Source organism: Equus caballus, chromosome 8 (assembly GCF_041296265.1).
Source record: "Equus caballus isolate H_3958 breed thoroughbred chromosome 8, TB-T2T, whole genome shotgun sequence".
In the NCBI taxonomy this organism is placed as follows: domain Eukaryota; kingdom Metazoa; phylum Chordata; class Mammalia; order Perissodactyla; family Equidae; genus Equus; species Equus caballus.
In genome coordinates, this window is record NC_091691.1 from 18,851,514 (window position 1) to 18,867,451 (window position 15,938).

The 15,938-nt window shown below is 47.6% G+C and overlaps 2 protein-coding genes across 14 annotated transcripts in view; one reads left to right on the top strand and one right to left on the bottom strand.

Moving 5' to 3' along the window:
- RNFT2 (ring finger protein, transmembrane 2) overlaps positions 1 to 4,534 on the bottom strand; it is a 71,848-nt gene extending 67,314 nt beyond the window's left edge. For 2 of the 9 annotated variants that reach the window (XM_070275405.1, XM_070275409.1), the window contains exons 1-3: positions 4,355 to 4,494; positions 2,539 to 2,716; positions 1,963 to 2,021 (exon numbers count right to left, since the gene is read on the bottom strand). In XM_070275405.1, coding sequence (XP_070131506.1) covers positions 1,963 to 2,021; positions 2,539 to 2,562 — 83 coding nt within the window. In that variant the 5' untranslated portion in view covers positions 2,563 to 2,716; positions 4,355 to 4,494. Of the gene's footprint in view, positions 1 to 1,962; positions 2,022 to 2,538; positions 2,717 to 3,431; positions 3,471 to 4,106 lie in introns of all 9 variants that reach the window. The other 7 variants (XM_070275407.1, XM_070275412.1, XM_070275410.1 and 4 more) reach the window with 7 other exon arrangements.
- A 131-nt stretch (positions 4,535 to 4,665) lies between these two features.
- The window catches only part of SPRING1 (SREBF pathway regulator in golgi 1), a 95,968-nt gene continuing 84,695 nt past the window's right edge, over positions 4,666 to 15,938 (top strand). For 2 of the 5 annotated variants that reach the window (XM_070275116.1, XM_070275118.1), the window contains exons 1-2: positions 4,687 to 4,934; positions 12,821 to 12,977. In XM_070275116.1, coding sequence (XP_070131217.1) covers positions 4,824 to 4,934; positions 12,821 to 12,977 — 268 coding nt within the window. In that variant the 5' untranslated portion in view covers positions 4,687 to 4,823. 5 annotated transcript variants of the gene reach the window in all.

The following is a 15,938-nucleotide window of genomic DNA, read 5'->3' on the forward strand; positions in this document are numbered from 1 at the left end:
CCCTGGGGTTCAGGATAATAACAAAGATAATATTAATAATGACAACAACAACTGACGCCATGGCTATGATCCTCCAGGGGCCTTGAGCTTTTTCTAGACTTCAAGAAGCTGAGCGCAGAAAGCAGGAGTCCTGGCAGGTGCTCACGCTGGCCCACATGGGGGCCACCCTCTCTCCCTGCCGGCCCCATGGGGCTCTCGAAAGCCTTCCTGGCCCCCTTGAGCTTGCCAGCGCTCGGAGTTCACTGGCCCAGGGGGCCTCTGGCATAATCAGGGAAGACTCAAGCCACCAAAGAGCTTTTTATAGCTGGCCTCCCTTCCCTGGGCCTCTCCCCAGCATCCAGCCGAGATTTCAGCCTAAACGGGAAAGAATATTCCTTGGGGGGTGGGGGTAGAGGCTGTGCTTCCAACTTAACCTCTTAAGCACGAGAATGAGGCTGCCCAGGAGGAGGAGTGGATCCACACGGACAGGAGGCAGCAGGAATGTGGTGGCTTTGGAGCGGGCACACATGGCCTGGGGCTTGAATCTCAGCCCTGTTACTTCCTGGCTGTGTGACTTTCGGTAATTTGCTTCCCTCTCTGAGCCTCAGTTTTCTCATCTGTAAAATAGTGATAAAAATAAGTCCTGACCTCAGCAGGCTAATGTGAGGGTGACACAGAGTAAGCATACAACACACAGCAGCTATGGTTTTTCTGGCGTGTTTTCTGCCCCCAAAGATCCCATGGTTCATTTGAGAGTGAACAGCAATTCTGTCTTCAGAGGCTGGAAAGCTCCAACAGGCACACTTATTATATGCCGGATGCTGTACTTGTGCATTTTCCCACCTATTCACTCATTCACAAGTAACCCCGAGTTTTATTGTCTGCCATTTATGGATGGGGAAACTGAGGCCGGGGGGGAGGTACCATAGGTGGGAAGTGGCTGAGCTCGGCCATGGGTCATCTGACTTAAGGCCAGTGTTCTTCCCTGCAGAACAGGCAGGCTTGACGCAAAACTCCGTCCCGAGGCTGGGACTGGTGGACTCCCTTGGTAATTTTGCAGCCAACCTCGGAGTTGCAGGGGACCTGGAAATAAGCTGTGCAGGAGGAAAAGCCTGGCTGCCTGCTCCTTGGATGTAAGTGCCAGCATGGTGGGGGGCTGGGGCTGGGAGATTGTCAAGACCTGAGAACAGGTCTCCAAGGTGTATACTCTCTTGGGCTTAACTAGATAGAAATTCTAGCTCATGAGTGTTTTAACAGTGTTTTCTGAGATTCTGTATCTGTCCGTTTAACATCTACTAATTATAGGGCCAAAGTAATGGCCAAAGTTGTTTAGATCTCCCCTCCAATCCACAGTCAATATCTCCAACCACCTCCTTTATCTAACTCTCACCCACCCAGCCAATATTTCCCCTGCCCCAAATCACTAGGGCCAGGTATCAGACTGTTCGAGACCACCCCTATACCTCAGAGTCCACACGTTATTCAAACTAGCTCATCCTAAGCTGGTTCGCCTGCCCTGCCTTGCTTTGTGCAGAAAACACAATAAAAGCTGTGACCTACGCGTTCTCTTTGCCTCTTTCTGCCTCCCGACTTATCTGGTGCTTCCCCATGTGGCCCTGCAGGGTGTGGCATGCCCCCTTCTCTCGGGAAATTTAAGTAATAAAAATCTTCTTTCAATGGCATTAGCCTCTCCATGTTGTCACTCAGTCACCTCTATAAATCAAAATCCCGTGGGTACAATCATTGATAGAATGAGTCAAGTGGACCACCGGTCACACAGGCTTTAAGAATTACAAGAACAATAGCAAGCTGTTATGAGTTGAATGGGATATACTGTCACTGCGCAAAGCAGTTTCTAGTCAGATCTCTTTTGCTCTTCTAACAAGAAGCCCTGGGAGGCAGGTGTTACTGAGTCCAGTTTCGGGGGTCCCGACCACCCGAAGCCCAGAGCCCTCAGATGGAGGGAAGCAAGGGGAGGCCTACCTTTCAGGTGGAATGTTATCTGTGTTGCTGCTGTGGCGTCTCTGCATTTTCCTTAAGACCTGAAAGCCAACACATGGCATGAGCCAGAGTCGCCCGGCATTCCCATGGCCTGTCAGATTGCCATGGTAACCGCAAACAAGCACTACTCAGATCTCCCCTCCCCAGAGCCCGCTGACATTTTGCAAACCATGTTTGCATCTCATGCCATTCAACCCTCAATTCCACATTCAGTCCCCCGAGGAAAAGAGTTATCACCCCACTTCACAGATGAGGATGTTGAGACCCAGAGGTGGAGGCAGTCCTCGTGTGAGAGGAGAAAGCAGTGGACTGTGCAGCAAAGAAGTGCTGGATGAGGTGAAGTGGGCAGCGGACTGGCGGTTAGGAGACATGGATTCTGGATGGATGTCACCTCAAACTTTCTGTGTGGCCCTGGACAAATCAGCAACCTCTCTGTGGCCTCAGATTCCCCATCTGTCAAGTGGGAAGGGGTGGAGTGGCTGAACCCAGAGCTTCCTTCCAGCCCCGCCATTTAATAAAGCGGTCATGAAGAGGTGAATCCTCATGGAGACACATCACCTGGTTCACTGTGAGGAGCCACATGGACTTCAGAACTCCATGTTGACGACACCGGAGGTGGGCATTCAGGGCTCCGGATGGAGATGGGACCACTCGGTTCCAGACAAAGCAGGCCTCTTCCTCCTCTTCCTCTCTAGAAGGATGCCCGGGTCAGAGGAGCTTACCAGAGACTCCAACCCTGCATGGAACAAGACAGTTAAGTGAAGAGTCCATGGATACCCTGAGCCTGAGAATAAGTCTTGGGGCATCATGGGAGCTACAAGCATATGATTCTGTCCACTCCATTTCTCTGGTTAGCCTCTCATTGATGCCTCTTTAGGACTCCTGAGGATGGTGATCATCTTAATATATTTTGTTGTATTGTCAAACTATGAGACCAGATTGAGAAATATAGAAAACGTATTTTAGACTCTCCAATAGCTTCCTATGCAATCAGAATAAAATCCAAGCTCTGATCACGGTCTACAGGTTCTGCCTGATGTAGCTCACCTGCTCCCAACCTCATTTCCCTCCACTCTCCCTTCAACCACTCCCCTTTAGTCACACTGGCCTTTCTGTTCCTCAGACCTGCCTCAGGGCCTTTGAACTTGCTGTTCCCTCTCCCTGGCATGCTTTTCCTTCTGGCTAGCTCCCTCAGGTCCTCCTCCTAGAGGCCTTCTCTCACTCTTCTAATCTACCATAACATTGCCCTGTTTTATTTTCTTCATAGCACTTATCATTTATATGTTTGCTTATTGATTTATGATCTGCCCCCATCAGAATGTTAATGCTGCAAAGGCAGAGATGCTGTCTGCCTGGTTTGCCCCTGCACCGCAGCATCTAGAACACTGCCTGGCACAGAGTGGCACTCAACAGTATTTATTCCATGAGTAAAACATAGATCTCTCAGTTACCTTTTTCTACATCCTTTGCTCCCTTCCTGACCTTTCGCCCTAGAGAAGAAATAAAGGTCACAGACTTTCCACAAAGAGGTTTAGCCTCCTTGAATATGTTTTTGTACCAGGACCAAAGATGGTATCTGCCTCTTAGTTCAGGGCACCAGAATTGGCTTTGAATGTTGAATGACCTCTTAATCTTGACCTGCCTTCTTCAGGGGACAGCACTGGTGTTACTAGGGCCGCTGATCAGAGAGACAACCCACCAGCTAACCCTCCTTTCATTTTGGAAAATCAGCTAAGAAATGGGTCAGCAACACCACCTTTATATATAAGGAAAGCGCGTTATGTAAATATTTTTGCAAGAACTTGCAATCTCAGCTTAATTCCCCCCCCCCCCCCCCCCAATGATCCTCCATCCCCTGCAAATCGTGGAGGAAAATAAAGATACAGTATCCTAAGTTTCCATCCGCAAACTTGACACAGCCTCCCGAATCAAACGTCCAAGATTCTACTTTCAGATGCTTGCTTCCAAAGGGGCTTCCGATTCTCTGCTGGCAGCAGGCCGTATATAATTATTCCAATATCGAATTCTGGAATAAATGTTCGCACGTGGGATGCATCTGAATGACTGAATGAAACGCCTTTTAACCTTCTGCTCCACACGCGCTACATCCCAATGAAGGATCACACCTGGACTTTTCAATGTAGGCGATGTTTTAAGTTGCGCCCCCGGGCCGTTACACGACTGCGCCGAGATGCATGCAAGAGAGCATCTCCTGCATTCCTCGCCCTGGAAGCAGGCAGGTGCACTTCGGGTACGACGCCGCGAGCGGTTTTCATTCCTGCAACCAACACTCAGCGCAAAACGCCCTACGACTGCAAGGGCAGGAGACTAAGCTGACCATCCTGGAGGGGAAAAAATCGCCTTCTCTTTTTACCTGCCCAGACAATTCAGCAATCACAGCGGCATCATTCACGTCCCTCCAAGCCAATCGCTCGCGCGGCCGGGCGAGCACCTGACTTCCGAGCGCTTCCGGCCTCTCCCTGGCTTCTTTCTCAGGTTGCCCGGCCCGGCGTTAGGACCCGGGCACCCCGACTCCGACCGCACGCACACGATTGCCCGCCCCCTTCCCGGCCTTCAGCCAATAGGAAGCCGCCGCTCCGCAGGGCCCAACGGCGAGGAGGCGGAGCGAGGCCGGCCCGGGACGCGGGAGGCGTGGAGGCGGGGCGCGGCGCGGGGTCACGTGGGGCGGCGCGGGGGGCTGTCGGGAGTTGGCTGCGCCGGGGCCGCGGGGCCGGCGGCCGCCGCGAGCTATGGGGCCGCCGCCCGCCTAGCGGCCATGCCGCCCGGGCCCCGGGCCTGCCCCGCTCCGCGCCCCGGCCGCCGCGCCCCGCGTCCGCGCCGGCATGGTGAACCTGGCGGCCATGGTGTGGCGCCGGCTGCTGCGGAAGAGGTGGGTGCTCGCCCTGGTCTTCGGGCTCTCGCTCGTCTACTTCCTCACCAGCACCTTCAAGCAGGTCAGTGCCGCCCGGGTCGGGGAGCCTCCGCCGTCCGCGGGGCCCCAGAGGTGGGCGCGGTGTCCCGGGACCGAGGCCGGGCGAGGGGACCCGGGCGGGAAGGCACTGCTCGTCCGGGGCAGAGCTGGGACTCGAACCCGGGGCTGTGGGCCCTGTCGCTGCGCTTCTTGTTACATCTGGAGCCGCCCCCTGCTTCCCACGCCGGGTCCAGCGCCGAGAGGGGACATGCATGGCTCGCTTGATCCTCGCCGCAGCCCTGGGGGGTGGTGTCCACCTATTTCAGCGTGGGAAACGGACACTCAGGCCAGCGTTGGTGTGCGTGGCTTTCCTTGAGGGGCTCCGTGGTCCTCTAGAGAGACTCAGCAGGACCCACGAGGTGCCCTTTCTCTGCATAACTTGGGTGGGTGGAATTTTCGCCTCCCCGCGCCCTTCGCTTTTCTTCCAGGTGAGAATTTCTGGGAGAAAAGGCAGGGTGCGTTGGTGGGACCTGTTACCCGGAGCCTTAGTGAGTTTGTTTGGGAGTCCACTTGCAGCGTTGGGTTTTTGGAAAGGGTGGGCATGCCCCGGGGAGCAGCCGGGACAGCCTGGTTTTTGCTGTTGGTCTGACGTGGTTATTAAAAGCTCCCCGTTTGCTCTCAAGGGCCAAGTTCGTAAGTGAAATACGTAAATGCATAGAAAATAAATAAACTATATGGTCACCCTGGTTTTATCGGACGGATGGGCGGAGCTGTGCAAAGGGCTGATAGGGAACTGCATTCGTCCTCTCACCTTAGGCAACAGGCTGAGGGTTGGAAGCCTCCTTTGTTGACCAGGATGTGTGCTTGGCGTTTGTGTGAACTGAGTGCCTCTGTGACTTGTGTTTTCCGCCACCTCACAGGCACCGTCTCATGATCACATGTTGTCCCTTCTCTGTCTGGTGGACCTCTGAGTGTTGTAGTGAGCCAAGACTCAGACTTCTGCCTCCCTCCCTACCTGACCCAGGTGATCTCTGGCACCATTGTTTAAATACCAGCTGTATACTCTTGCGATCCCAATTTATAACTCCAGCCTAGACCTGTCCAGAAAACCCTAAGTTCTTGTATCCAGGTGCCCACTTGACGGCCCTTATTGAATGTGTTGTAGGCTTCTCAGGCTTGCCCACAATGGAGCTCTTGTTTCTTTACCGCCACCAACACTTCCTCCCCAGTCTTCCCAGAGTAAGGAGTGGCGTTGCTGTTCACCAGGTAGTTAAGCCACAGATACTTCCTGCTTTTCTTTCTCACTCCTCGCATGCAAAGCACTGCCTCTGCCTCCACGATGTATCCCAAAGTTGTTCATTTCTCTTGATTGTCATTGCCGGCACCCTCAGTCAGGCTGCCTTCATCTCTTGTCTGGACCCCTGCAGTAGCTCACCAACAGGTCTCTGCTTCCTTTCTTGTCCTACAGTCAATTCTCTACCAGGCGGTAGGGTGATAATCTTTGAAAAGTCATCTCGGCACTCCCCCTTGTGTAATTCTTTGGGTTCCTGTTGCACTCGGATAAAACTCCAGGCTCTGTGCCAGGATCTCTGCATGGTGAGTCTTTTTTGTCAGTTCAGGTCAGGCTGTTACTGCCTCAGGTCACACCGGGTGACACAATCTAAATTACTTTAGTTTCTTGTCCATAGACTAGCTTTATTTTCTTTATCGTAGGAATCACTAAGCATTTCTTGTCCGTTTCCTTGTTATCTATCCCCTCCCTCTCCCTCCTGGAATGTAATTTTCATGAGAAGAGGGAGCTTGTCTGTGTCGTTCGTATCCCAGCCGCTAGGATATGCCAGGCTCGTCATGGGCACTCAGGTATGGTCGAACAAACAAGCGAGTCTTGGATGGGAATCTTTTTAATTGGGATGACTTTTGCTTTCTTCTCCATCTGGCACACTCCTGCTGATTTTCCATGTCTTGACTCAGCTGCTATTTACTCTGTGACCTTCCCTACGGCCGCCTTTTGAGTACTCCAGTGCACCTTGTCCAGTTTTTTCTTTTAGTGTCTTTTTAAAAACCTGTGATCTGTGACTATAATCAGGGTTTTTTGGAGAGGGGAGATGATTGTGAGTTCCCTAAAACTGTTGACTGAATTTTTGTTTTGCAGATTTCTCTGGCTGTGGAAATGCTGAGAAACCCTGTAGCTATAAGCTCTCTATCCCTGCCCCTCGGCCCCTCAGCCCCTCACAAGTGCCAGGCAGCTTTCTGTCGCTGTGGATTTGCCTATTCTGGACATTTCATGTAAATCGAATTGTACACTTTGTTGTACAGTGGAATTGTACAATTCTTCTTTGTCTGACTTCTTTCAGTGAGAAGCCAGTATTTTCAAGTTTCATCCATGTTGTAGCATTTTATGTCCGAATATGTAATCGTCCATCGTGTGTGTCTCCCACGTTTCGTTTACCCATTCAGCACTTGGTGGACACTTGGCTTGTTTTCACCCTTTGGCTATTATGAATAATGCTGCCACGGACATTGGTGTATAAGGTTTTGTTTGGAAATACATTTTCAGTTCTCTTGGGTACGGTCCTAGGAGTGGAATTGATGGGGTATATGGTACTCAGTGTTTAACTTTTTGTGGAACTACCAGACTGTTTTCCAAGGTGGCTGTACCATTTGCAATGAACTTTTAAGAAACTGCACTTGTCAAGTCTTGATGGAGTCTCAAAGAAGGTTATCCATAATTATCTGGAAAAGCCGTTAAAATACTCCTCCTATTTCCAACTAGACGTCCCTCTGAGTAGGTTTTCTTCATATGCTTCAACCCAGACAGCACATTGTAGTGGTCTGAAGGCGGAGGGAGACGTGAGCGTCCAGCTGTCTTCCACTAAGCCAGGCTTTAAAAAGATTTGCAGAAGTGTAAAAACATTTTCTCTTCTCACTAAATTTCTTCTTTTGTTTTGAAAAACATTTTTTTCACAAACTGTTGACATCTAATGGGTTCATTATTGTTATTTTTAAGTGAATGCTTTATTTAAAGTGTTTTAAGAATTTTTAATTTCCAATATGATGAATATCAACAGCCATAACCCTCGTAGACCCACATATTGAGGCCCTCAGTAATTTTTAAGAGTATACAGAGTCCTTAGAACCAGAACCTGGGGACCCATTCTGCTGGGTGCTCTCCTAGATGCATCTGAACGTGCTGTCCTGCTTTGCTCTCTGCCACTCAGAGCTGTGGGACCTGAGGCAAGTGTGCTTCACTTTGGCTAGCCTCAGGGTCTTCGTGTGTAAAATGGAGGTGTGACATGGACTCTGTTGGGCTGGGGCGCTGGGCTGGATTGAGAAGAGGCTGTGAGAAACTTCGAGCTCGGGCACTCCGTGAGGAACTCAGGGAGCAGATGCGGCCACTTTTTGCCTAGAGAATAGCTGATTATCCTGCACTGCTTTGAAGGCCTCTTTTCTTTGGTTTTCATGTTAATTAATGCTTTGGGGGATAGTTAAAATTGTGGAGATGGGAGCGCAGGAGAAATTAGTGACAGTGGTGGGGATGCCATTGGGGGAGAGGATTGGGTGCCAGGTGACTTGGGCACATTTATTTAACAAACGTTCAGTGAACACCAATTGCACTAGGCACTGTCTGCTTGATGGTGGAGATACCGTGGGGGCAAACAGCTATCTCCAAGAGCCTATATTCTGCTAGAGGGTAAAGGGGAGAGATGGCAAATGAGCAAAATTACTTCAGATAATGATGTGTGATATAAAGAAAACGAAACAAGATGCCGTGCTGGCGCTGCAGGGTGGGTCTAACCGTGGGGGGCGTTTGAGCTGAGGTGAAAGAAATCCCAGTCCTGGAGTCGGAAGGTCCTTAGAGGTCCTCTCGCGTAAATAAATGTCCTTGTTCAAGAGGAGGGGTTCTGAAATCTCAGGGCTGTTTGCATAACCCCTTGAAAGCATAACATCTTCAGCTTTAAAGTAACTAAGTATGTAAATTGGTGCCAAGTTAGATACTGTCTAAAGTAAAGTGTAATAAATTGTAAGAGTTGCTGATCTGTTGTTTCGTTTTTCACTGATCACCAAGGTCCATATATTTTCCAGAAAGTTTGGAAAGTGCTGCACAGGGTAGGGGAAGAAAAGAATTACCTGTCATCTCACCAGCCAGAGGGATTTGCTGAGGATATGTGGGCATATTTTCTTCCTTTTTCACTTTTTAACAGTATAATTGGGGCATACAGTTTATTCGCTTAACATAGACGCATTTTCCCCATCTTTAAAAGCTCTTTGTAAGTATAGTTTTTTATAACTAAAATTTTCCATAATCAGGCTGAATTTAGCCATTTCCCAAATGTTAGACATTTGGGATGCCCTCTGGCCTTTATCTCTTTTTGTTTTCTTTTCCTTTTTGAGAATCATAAGCAAATCTTTTAATGACGATGCCTTGTGTTTCAGTACTTTACTGCTTACTTGGGACATTTGTTTCGTTTGAGCCCTATGATAACCCCTGAAAAATAGACAGGACAGTTATTAAAATACTCGTTTTTAAATCAGAGGTTAAGTAACATACGTTAGGCAAGAAAAACATTTCTGTAGCCCCTTACAGTTCATGAAGAAAGTTCTGGTGTGTTCTTTTCATCTTTTTGTTCCCGCTCCCATCTTTGTGCCCCAGCGTACCCCGTGTGGACATTGGCCGTGGTTGATTGCTCTGATTTCTGTGCTGACCTCTTTATCAGCTGCTCTGGAGGCTCTGAGAGTAGAGGTCCTGACTACCTTTGTTCTGTTTCCTTAACACCTTGTAAGAACTTGATACCTTTGAATGAATCTTGAATGAAGTATATATATGTGAAGCTTAAAATTGAGACAACCTGGTAGGGTAGGTGGAACAGTTTGGGAAAGGTTGAAAACCGCCTGTCCAGTGAAGGGCCCCCTCAGTGGCCCCGCACCACACCGTTTCAAGACTGGCCCCTCAGAAAAGCGAGTGTGTGCTTGTTCATTCCAGTGGCCGTCACGTCTTAACACGATCTCTTGTACAGTCTTTTTTGATTGTCCAACTCTGACGCATTCCTTTTGGGAAGGTCTTGAGTATTCATGTTTGAAGGCAAGTTCTGGCCAGGAGAATGGCCGTGCTGCTTCCCAGGAACATAGGTATGTGGAAGAGGTCCTTCCAGGATGCACTTGTCCCTGAACGCTTGTTTTCTTTCAGGAAGAATGACAGACTGGTTTGAGAGAGATGGTAAGATACTTTTAACTTAGTCGTGAGATCCAGTTTACTGTACCTTGGACCAGCCTCTTAGTTAGTAGTCTTTATGGCTGTCGATTCATCTGGGGTACATTTGAAGCTCAGTTTAGATTGCACGCAGCTCGATTATGCAGTTAACCGACCCAGCCCCAGCAGAGCAGAGTGTGGATTTACAGCTAGTTAGGCCGTGTGCACCTAAGTGATTTGTCCTGTATTCCCAAGGCCTGCACCGCCCGAGGGATACAGATGTTGTTTTTGTATAACCCATCCTGTTCTTGCTAGTGCCACTTCTTTCCTTTAAGAGACACAAAAGGGAGGGGCAGAATAGAAATTAAAGCCCCCTTGGAGGACTGTTTCACACTTAGTAAATCAAAGAACAAAATCCAGTACTGGTGTGGTGGTGGCAACATTGTGAGCACTGTTATGTAAATGCTGGTATTACAACTAGTAGATAGAGCTTTGGGGAAGTTATTTGACACTATAGCTCTGACTCTAATTCTAATAATAATTACTACTACAGATTATTCAAGAGAATAAACAAATGCTCTACATCTTTATTGTAGTGCTATGTATGACAACAAAAACCTGGGATGCCTTCAATGCTGATGTGTAGAGGATGCGTTTACTAAATTGTGGTGCATCAACATGATGGATTGTTATACAGCCTTGAAAATGGGATTATCAAGATAATATAGGTACTTGAATGGTTTCCCATCCAATTAGTGTCAAGAAGAGCTGAATGCAAAGCATCCTAATTTGTTGTATAAATGCCAGGGTCAGAGGCTAGGAGTTCATATGCAAAAATAGAGATGGCTTTATTTAAGTGATGGGATTGTGGGCAATTTTCGTCTTTAATGTTAGTAATCATTTTTTTTTTAAATAAACTTTTTATTTTGGCGTAATTATAGATTTACAGAAAGGTTTCAAGGATAGTATAGAGTTCCCATAGATCCCTCACTTAGCGTCTCTTACTGTTAATGATAATCATGTTTTTATAATTTTATTTTAGATTAAAAATGAAAATATTCCAAAGATGATAAGATGTTTATGATCACCTATGTCCCTTCCATGTAATAGTCTGTAGTATGTTTCCATACCTTTATCTCAGCTCTCACAAACCTGAACTTGTATTTACTGTAATTATTACTATGTGTGATAGTATGCTTGTTATTTTGTAACTTGCTTTTTTCACTTAATATACTGTGGACATCCAGTGGTCCACAATCCTGTCTGGGTAAAAACCATCTGAGTGCTTTAAAAATTTTGATTCCTAGGTCCCCTGCACAGAGATTTTCACTCAGTCTGGAGTTGGGCTCGGGAATGGGAATTTGTTTTAAAGTCCCTGCATAGTCTAATGTGCAAGTCCGGTTCAAGAGCCCCTACTCTGGAGAAGTGCGCAACAGTCGCATCGAGGTCTTCCTGTTAGAGCACAGCTGTGAGAGCCAGAGCTGCACCAGTGTTGATGCCGTCATTTCTCCGTTGGGGGGTTTCCAGGGCTTTTCTACCATAGAAACAGTGGAACATCCTGGTGCATCCTTATGCCAGGTACTTTCTATGGGATAGGCCTCAAAAATGTGCTTGCTGTGCCAAAGTGCATGCAGGTCTGTATGTTTTAAATCTTAGCAGCTCTTCCCCGATTACTTTCGTAAGGAAATCTTAGTAAATATAAAGATCTTTTCCATTGTTTTAAAGTATATAACCTTTGCCATCAAACTTTCAGTGTTAGTCCTTTTGCTCAAGCAGTGACATGTGGCAGATTGTTCTTAATGGTAAAAGCCACACAACTCGATTGAAACGGCTGAGTGTTTACAGCGTATGCAAAGCCTTTAGGAGGGAGGCTTTGGTAACTGTTGTCTTTTCCAGCCATAGGTTGAGTTTGGAAGGTGACTGTCTCATGCTTGGCTGGTTTCCTGGCGCTCAGACACCTTCCTCCTTAGTTTCTTTAATAGTGTAGGAAAGGCGATTTTGAAAGCTTGACCTGGAGGAGTTTGGAGGTGAGGAGAAGGGCTCTAAACTCTTGCCTCTAGAGTGACTCTTCTACTTTGCATGTCCAGGGGAAGAGCTGGCTGGCAAGGGTGTGTTTTGTAAAGAAGGGTAGGTTGTACGGGTTACACACTCAGTATATTTTCATAGAGGAAATTTTCAAGATGACATGCTGCCGCTTTTCCCTGAAATCAGCCCCAATTCAGTGTTCCCCTAAGTCTACCACCAAAGTACTCGTAACTGGAAATGAAAGTCACCTTCTGCTCTCGATCTGTCCAGGTGTTGTCTGAAGTGACAGTTCCAAAATTTCTTTGAAGTTTCCTCTTCTATTTTAAAAGCATATTCAAATTTTACATTCTATTCCATAATGTATTTGTTTTAATATAAAAAAAGTTTTAAATGATTTGCCATCAGAAAGAAAAAGGTCAAAACTTTTTCCCTACAAATGTTTCCACAAAATTAACACTTTGGTACACATTTCTACTGTGCATGTCATCCGGGGGCCATTTGTGTACCAGTTTTGGAGCATTTCCCTAATTTATCACCTTCTCCTGCAGCTTTATTTTGCATTTTATTTTATGACTTTGGCTCGGACTTTGCTCATACCAGGGGAGTGCAGATTCCCGTTGTACAAGCTTTTTTTATTTTTTCTGTCCTGTTTTTGTGAAAAATTGGTGAAAAAGCAAGAAGCTACCTTCACCTTCTCATGTACGGTCTCTTTGTAGGAGGAGAGGGCCGTGAGGGACCGGAATCTGCTGCAGGTGCGTGACCACGATCAGCCCATCCCGTGGAAGGTGCAGTTCAACTTGGGCAACAGCAGCCGGCCCAGCAACCAGTGCCGGAACTCCATTCAAGGGAAGCACCTCATCACCGACGAACTGGGTGAGGCCGCCTCCCTCCCTGTCCCGCTCGGGGAGACCCTCGGCTCTGGCCACTCGGAGGGTTTTGTAGTAGGGGTTTTCTGCCTGCCCCTCTCCTCCTTGCTCGCTGCCAGCCTTTCTCACGTCGTGTCTGCCTTTCAGACCTCGCTGTCATTCCGCTCCCTTCTTTGATGACTCTAACTCCGGAGGCCCTGTGCCTGTAACGTATGGTTTCAGCATTGTCTCGTGTGCCAGCCCCTGGGCCACTTCCTGCCGTTCTCTTCCCAGCCGTAGTATTTGCAGGGGTTGCCAGTCTTTTCTTCTCATCTGGATGTTGAACTCTAGGAGAACAGTTTCCTCTTTGGTGACCTGACTACTGTCCACATAGTATTGGCACCTAGGAAATGCGTTTGTCCACTGACTGGATCATCTCAAATGAATTGTGAACACATTAAAATGTGTTGCTCTTACCCTTCAAACACCGGTCTGTTCTGGCGCTTTCTCCCAGAGTTTTCTCGCTTCCTTCCAGTCTGTAAGAAAGGCAGCCCTGTGCTGGGCGGTGGTGGAGTAGAAAACTCCGGGGGCTTTGCCACGCCACGGCTGGCCCAGGCTGTCCGCAGAGGGCCCCTGCGTACTCAGTTTGTGCTGACGGAGCTCTTCCTCTGTGCGGGGCGCTGGGCTGCGGCTCTCCTGGAGTAGCTCACTTGATTTTTGCAGCCATCCTCTGGGCTGTAGGTATTGCTGTTGTCACTTTAGGTGAAGACACAGCACCAAGAGGTGAAGGCACTTGCCCAGGGTGGCAAGGACTCTTATAAACCATGAACAGGATGCCATGTCACACCAAAAAAGTAACACTTCTCCTTAATGTCAGCAACCTAAACAGTGTTCGGAGTTCCCTGATTGTTTTACACATTAGTTTTTCTTTTTCAACTAATAGTTTGCAAATAATCTGGTTGGCTGGTTGGTTTGCAAGAGGAAGTTTTACCCTATTTCAAAGAGTCTCAGAAAAAATGGATTATGGACATGACAACACTGACGTTGACACAGGTAACCTTGAATTAGAATCTTCACGAATACCTGAGGAAGCTGAACATAATGAAGACACGAGCTGTCTTTAAAATGAAAACTATGGTGCCTTATTGTTTTTTTAAAAACAGTTTACATTCCCGTCAAAATAAAAAACCAAAACTTTCCCCAAAAGATCTCAAAGGCATCAGACCAAATGAGATTATTTGGGATTGAAGGAAGGAATCAGAGGACCCCCCACCAAGGGTAGAAGAGCTGGAAACTTTTGCACAAAGACGTGCTGACAACTCGGCAGTGGTGCCAGTGCCAGATTCTGTCTTTAAGATCACATTGGAAAAGTGACTAATATTGCAGAGCACCTGTTGGTTTGTCTTCGCAGAGAAAGGTTTGGCGAAGGGGAGTTGCTTCCACAAGATGGCTCAGCTAGTCAGCAGGTACACCCAGGACTAGGGCTGCGCTTGGGCTCCAGTGTTTTTTTCTTATAGACTGTTGTGTTTGTGTGATACGCCGTGAGAAATCCCGTAGTCTATGCCTTGACTTTAATATGAAATGTTAGGTTGTGAATGATAATTTGTCATAGTGAGCAAAAGAATAATTTTCCTCTGATTAGTTCAAGTGAGACAAAGAGTCCCAGACTTCTTAAGTAAAAAGTTCCAGGAATCAATAAAAATCCCAGAGCCATAGGTTTTATTTGACCTCCATGGATGTGGGAGAGGAGAGAAGCAGTTTAATAAAGAAAACTGGCAGGAATTTATGCCTTTTAGCAAGCAGCTGCCACCACAAATATTGCCAGGGTAACACGTGATTAGGTAAGACAACCAATTAGAATCACAAACTTTTCAAAGGTTAGAAGTTAATTTCCCAGCCCATAGCAACACACTCGGAGGTTGGGCTCTTACAGGACTCCTTGGTGGAGGTGATGTTTGCATGAGCAGATTTATGGTGCAAAAGGAGAACTGATGAGCTTTCTTTCACCGGAAGTTAGGAAGACCTGTGGTTCCACAGCCAGATACTGGCAGTTAGCACCTGGAGGAAAAGGCGGCCTGAGATGCTGGCTCTTAGAAAATGGAAAGAGAAAAGGGCAGAAAGATCATTTCAGCAAGTGGAGTTGAGGTCACATTGCATTTTACATCTTCCTGACTCAGAGGTGATAAGATTGCTTTATATTTGGGTGGCATCTTGAGAAACGTACTGGCTTATTTGGATTTTTGTATGTGTGTGTGTGTGTTTGTAATCCCTATGAAGAAAATGAGTAAGAATCATTAGGAAGAATTCCAGAAACATTTCCTGCGGCATCAGAACCATCTTCTCTTAATTTGGAAGACAATGTTGGCATAGTTAAAACAACAACAAACACCAGTTCCCAGGTAACTGGCACCTGGTTCTTTTCGAGGCCTCAGTTTTCCAAGAGTTAAGTGAGACGCCTTCAGTCTCCCATTGTTATTTTACTGGTGCCTCCTGCTTGTGCACAGACTTTGTTTTCCAGAGTAGCTTCTGAAAACAACCTCACCAGGTCTCCTTCTCTGGGGATTAGGATTAAGGAGCTGGGGCATTTGGACTGGAATGAGGCTGGAACAGCTGCTCCACACCTGTGGGCCCAGGCATAGACCTGTGGGCCCGTGTGTGCACCTGTGAGCTTGTGCGTGCACCTGGGAGTTTCCCAAGGGCCAAGTGGTGTCCCTCATGCACTTATTCTTACATTTTTCTGTTCCACTCCCAGAAGAATGTAGAGCAATGTCTGTTTAGCAACTCTGAGCAATAAATTAGCTTTTGCAAGGAAATTCTTTCCTTAAAGTTGAGCCTGGATTGCCTGGGCTGGAGGGAGTGTGTGTATAGACGATGGGATTTATGAGGAGTGGAGGGAATTAGGAGGACTTTTTTCCCTTGGCTAGCAGAGAACTCACATTCCCTGATGCTGAGGGGTAACTGAATCCCTGGCGTGTGAACTTAGAAACAG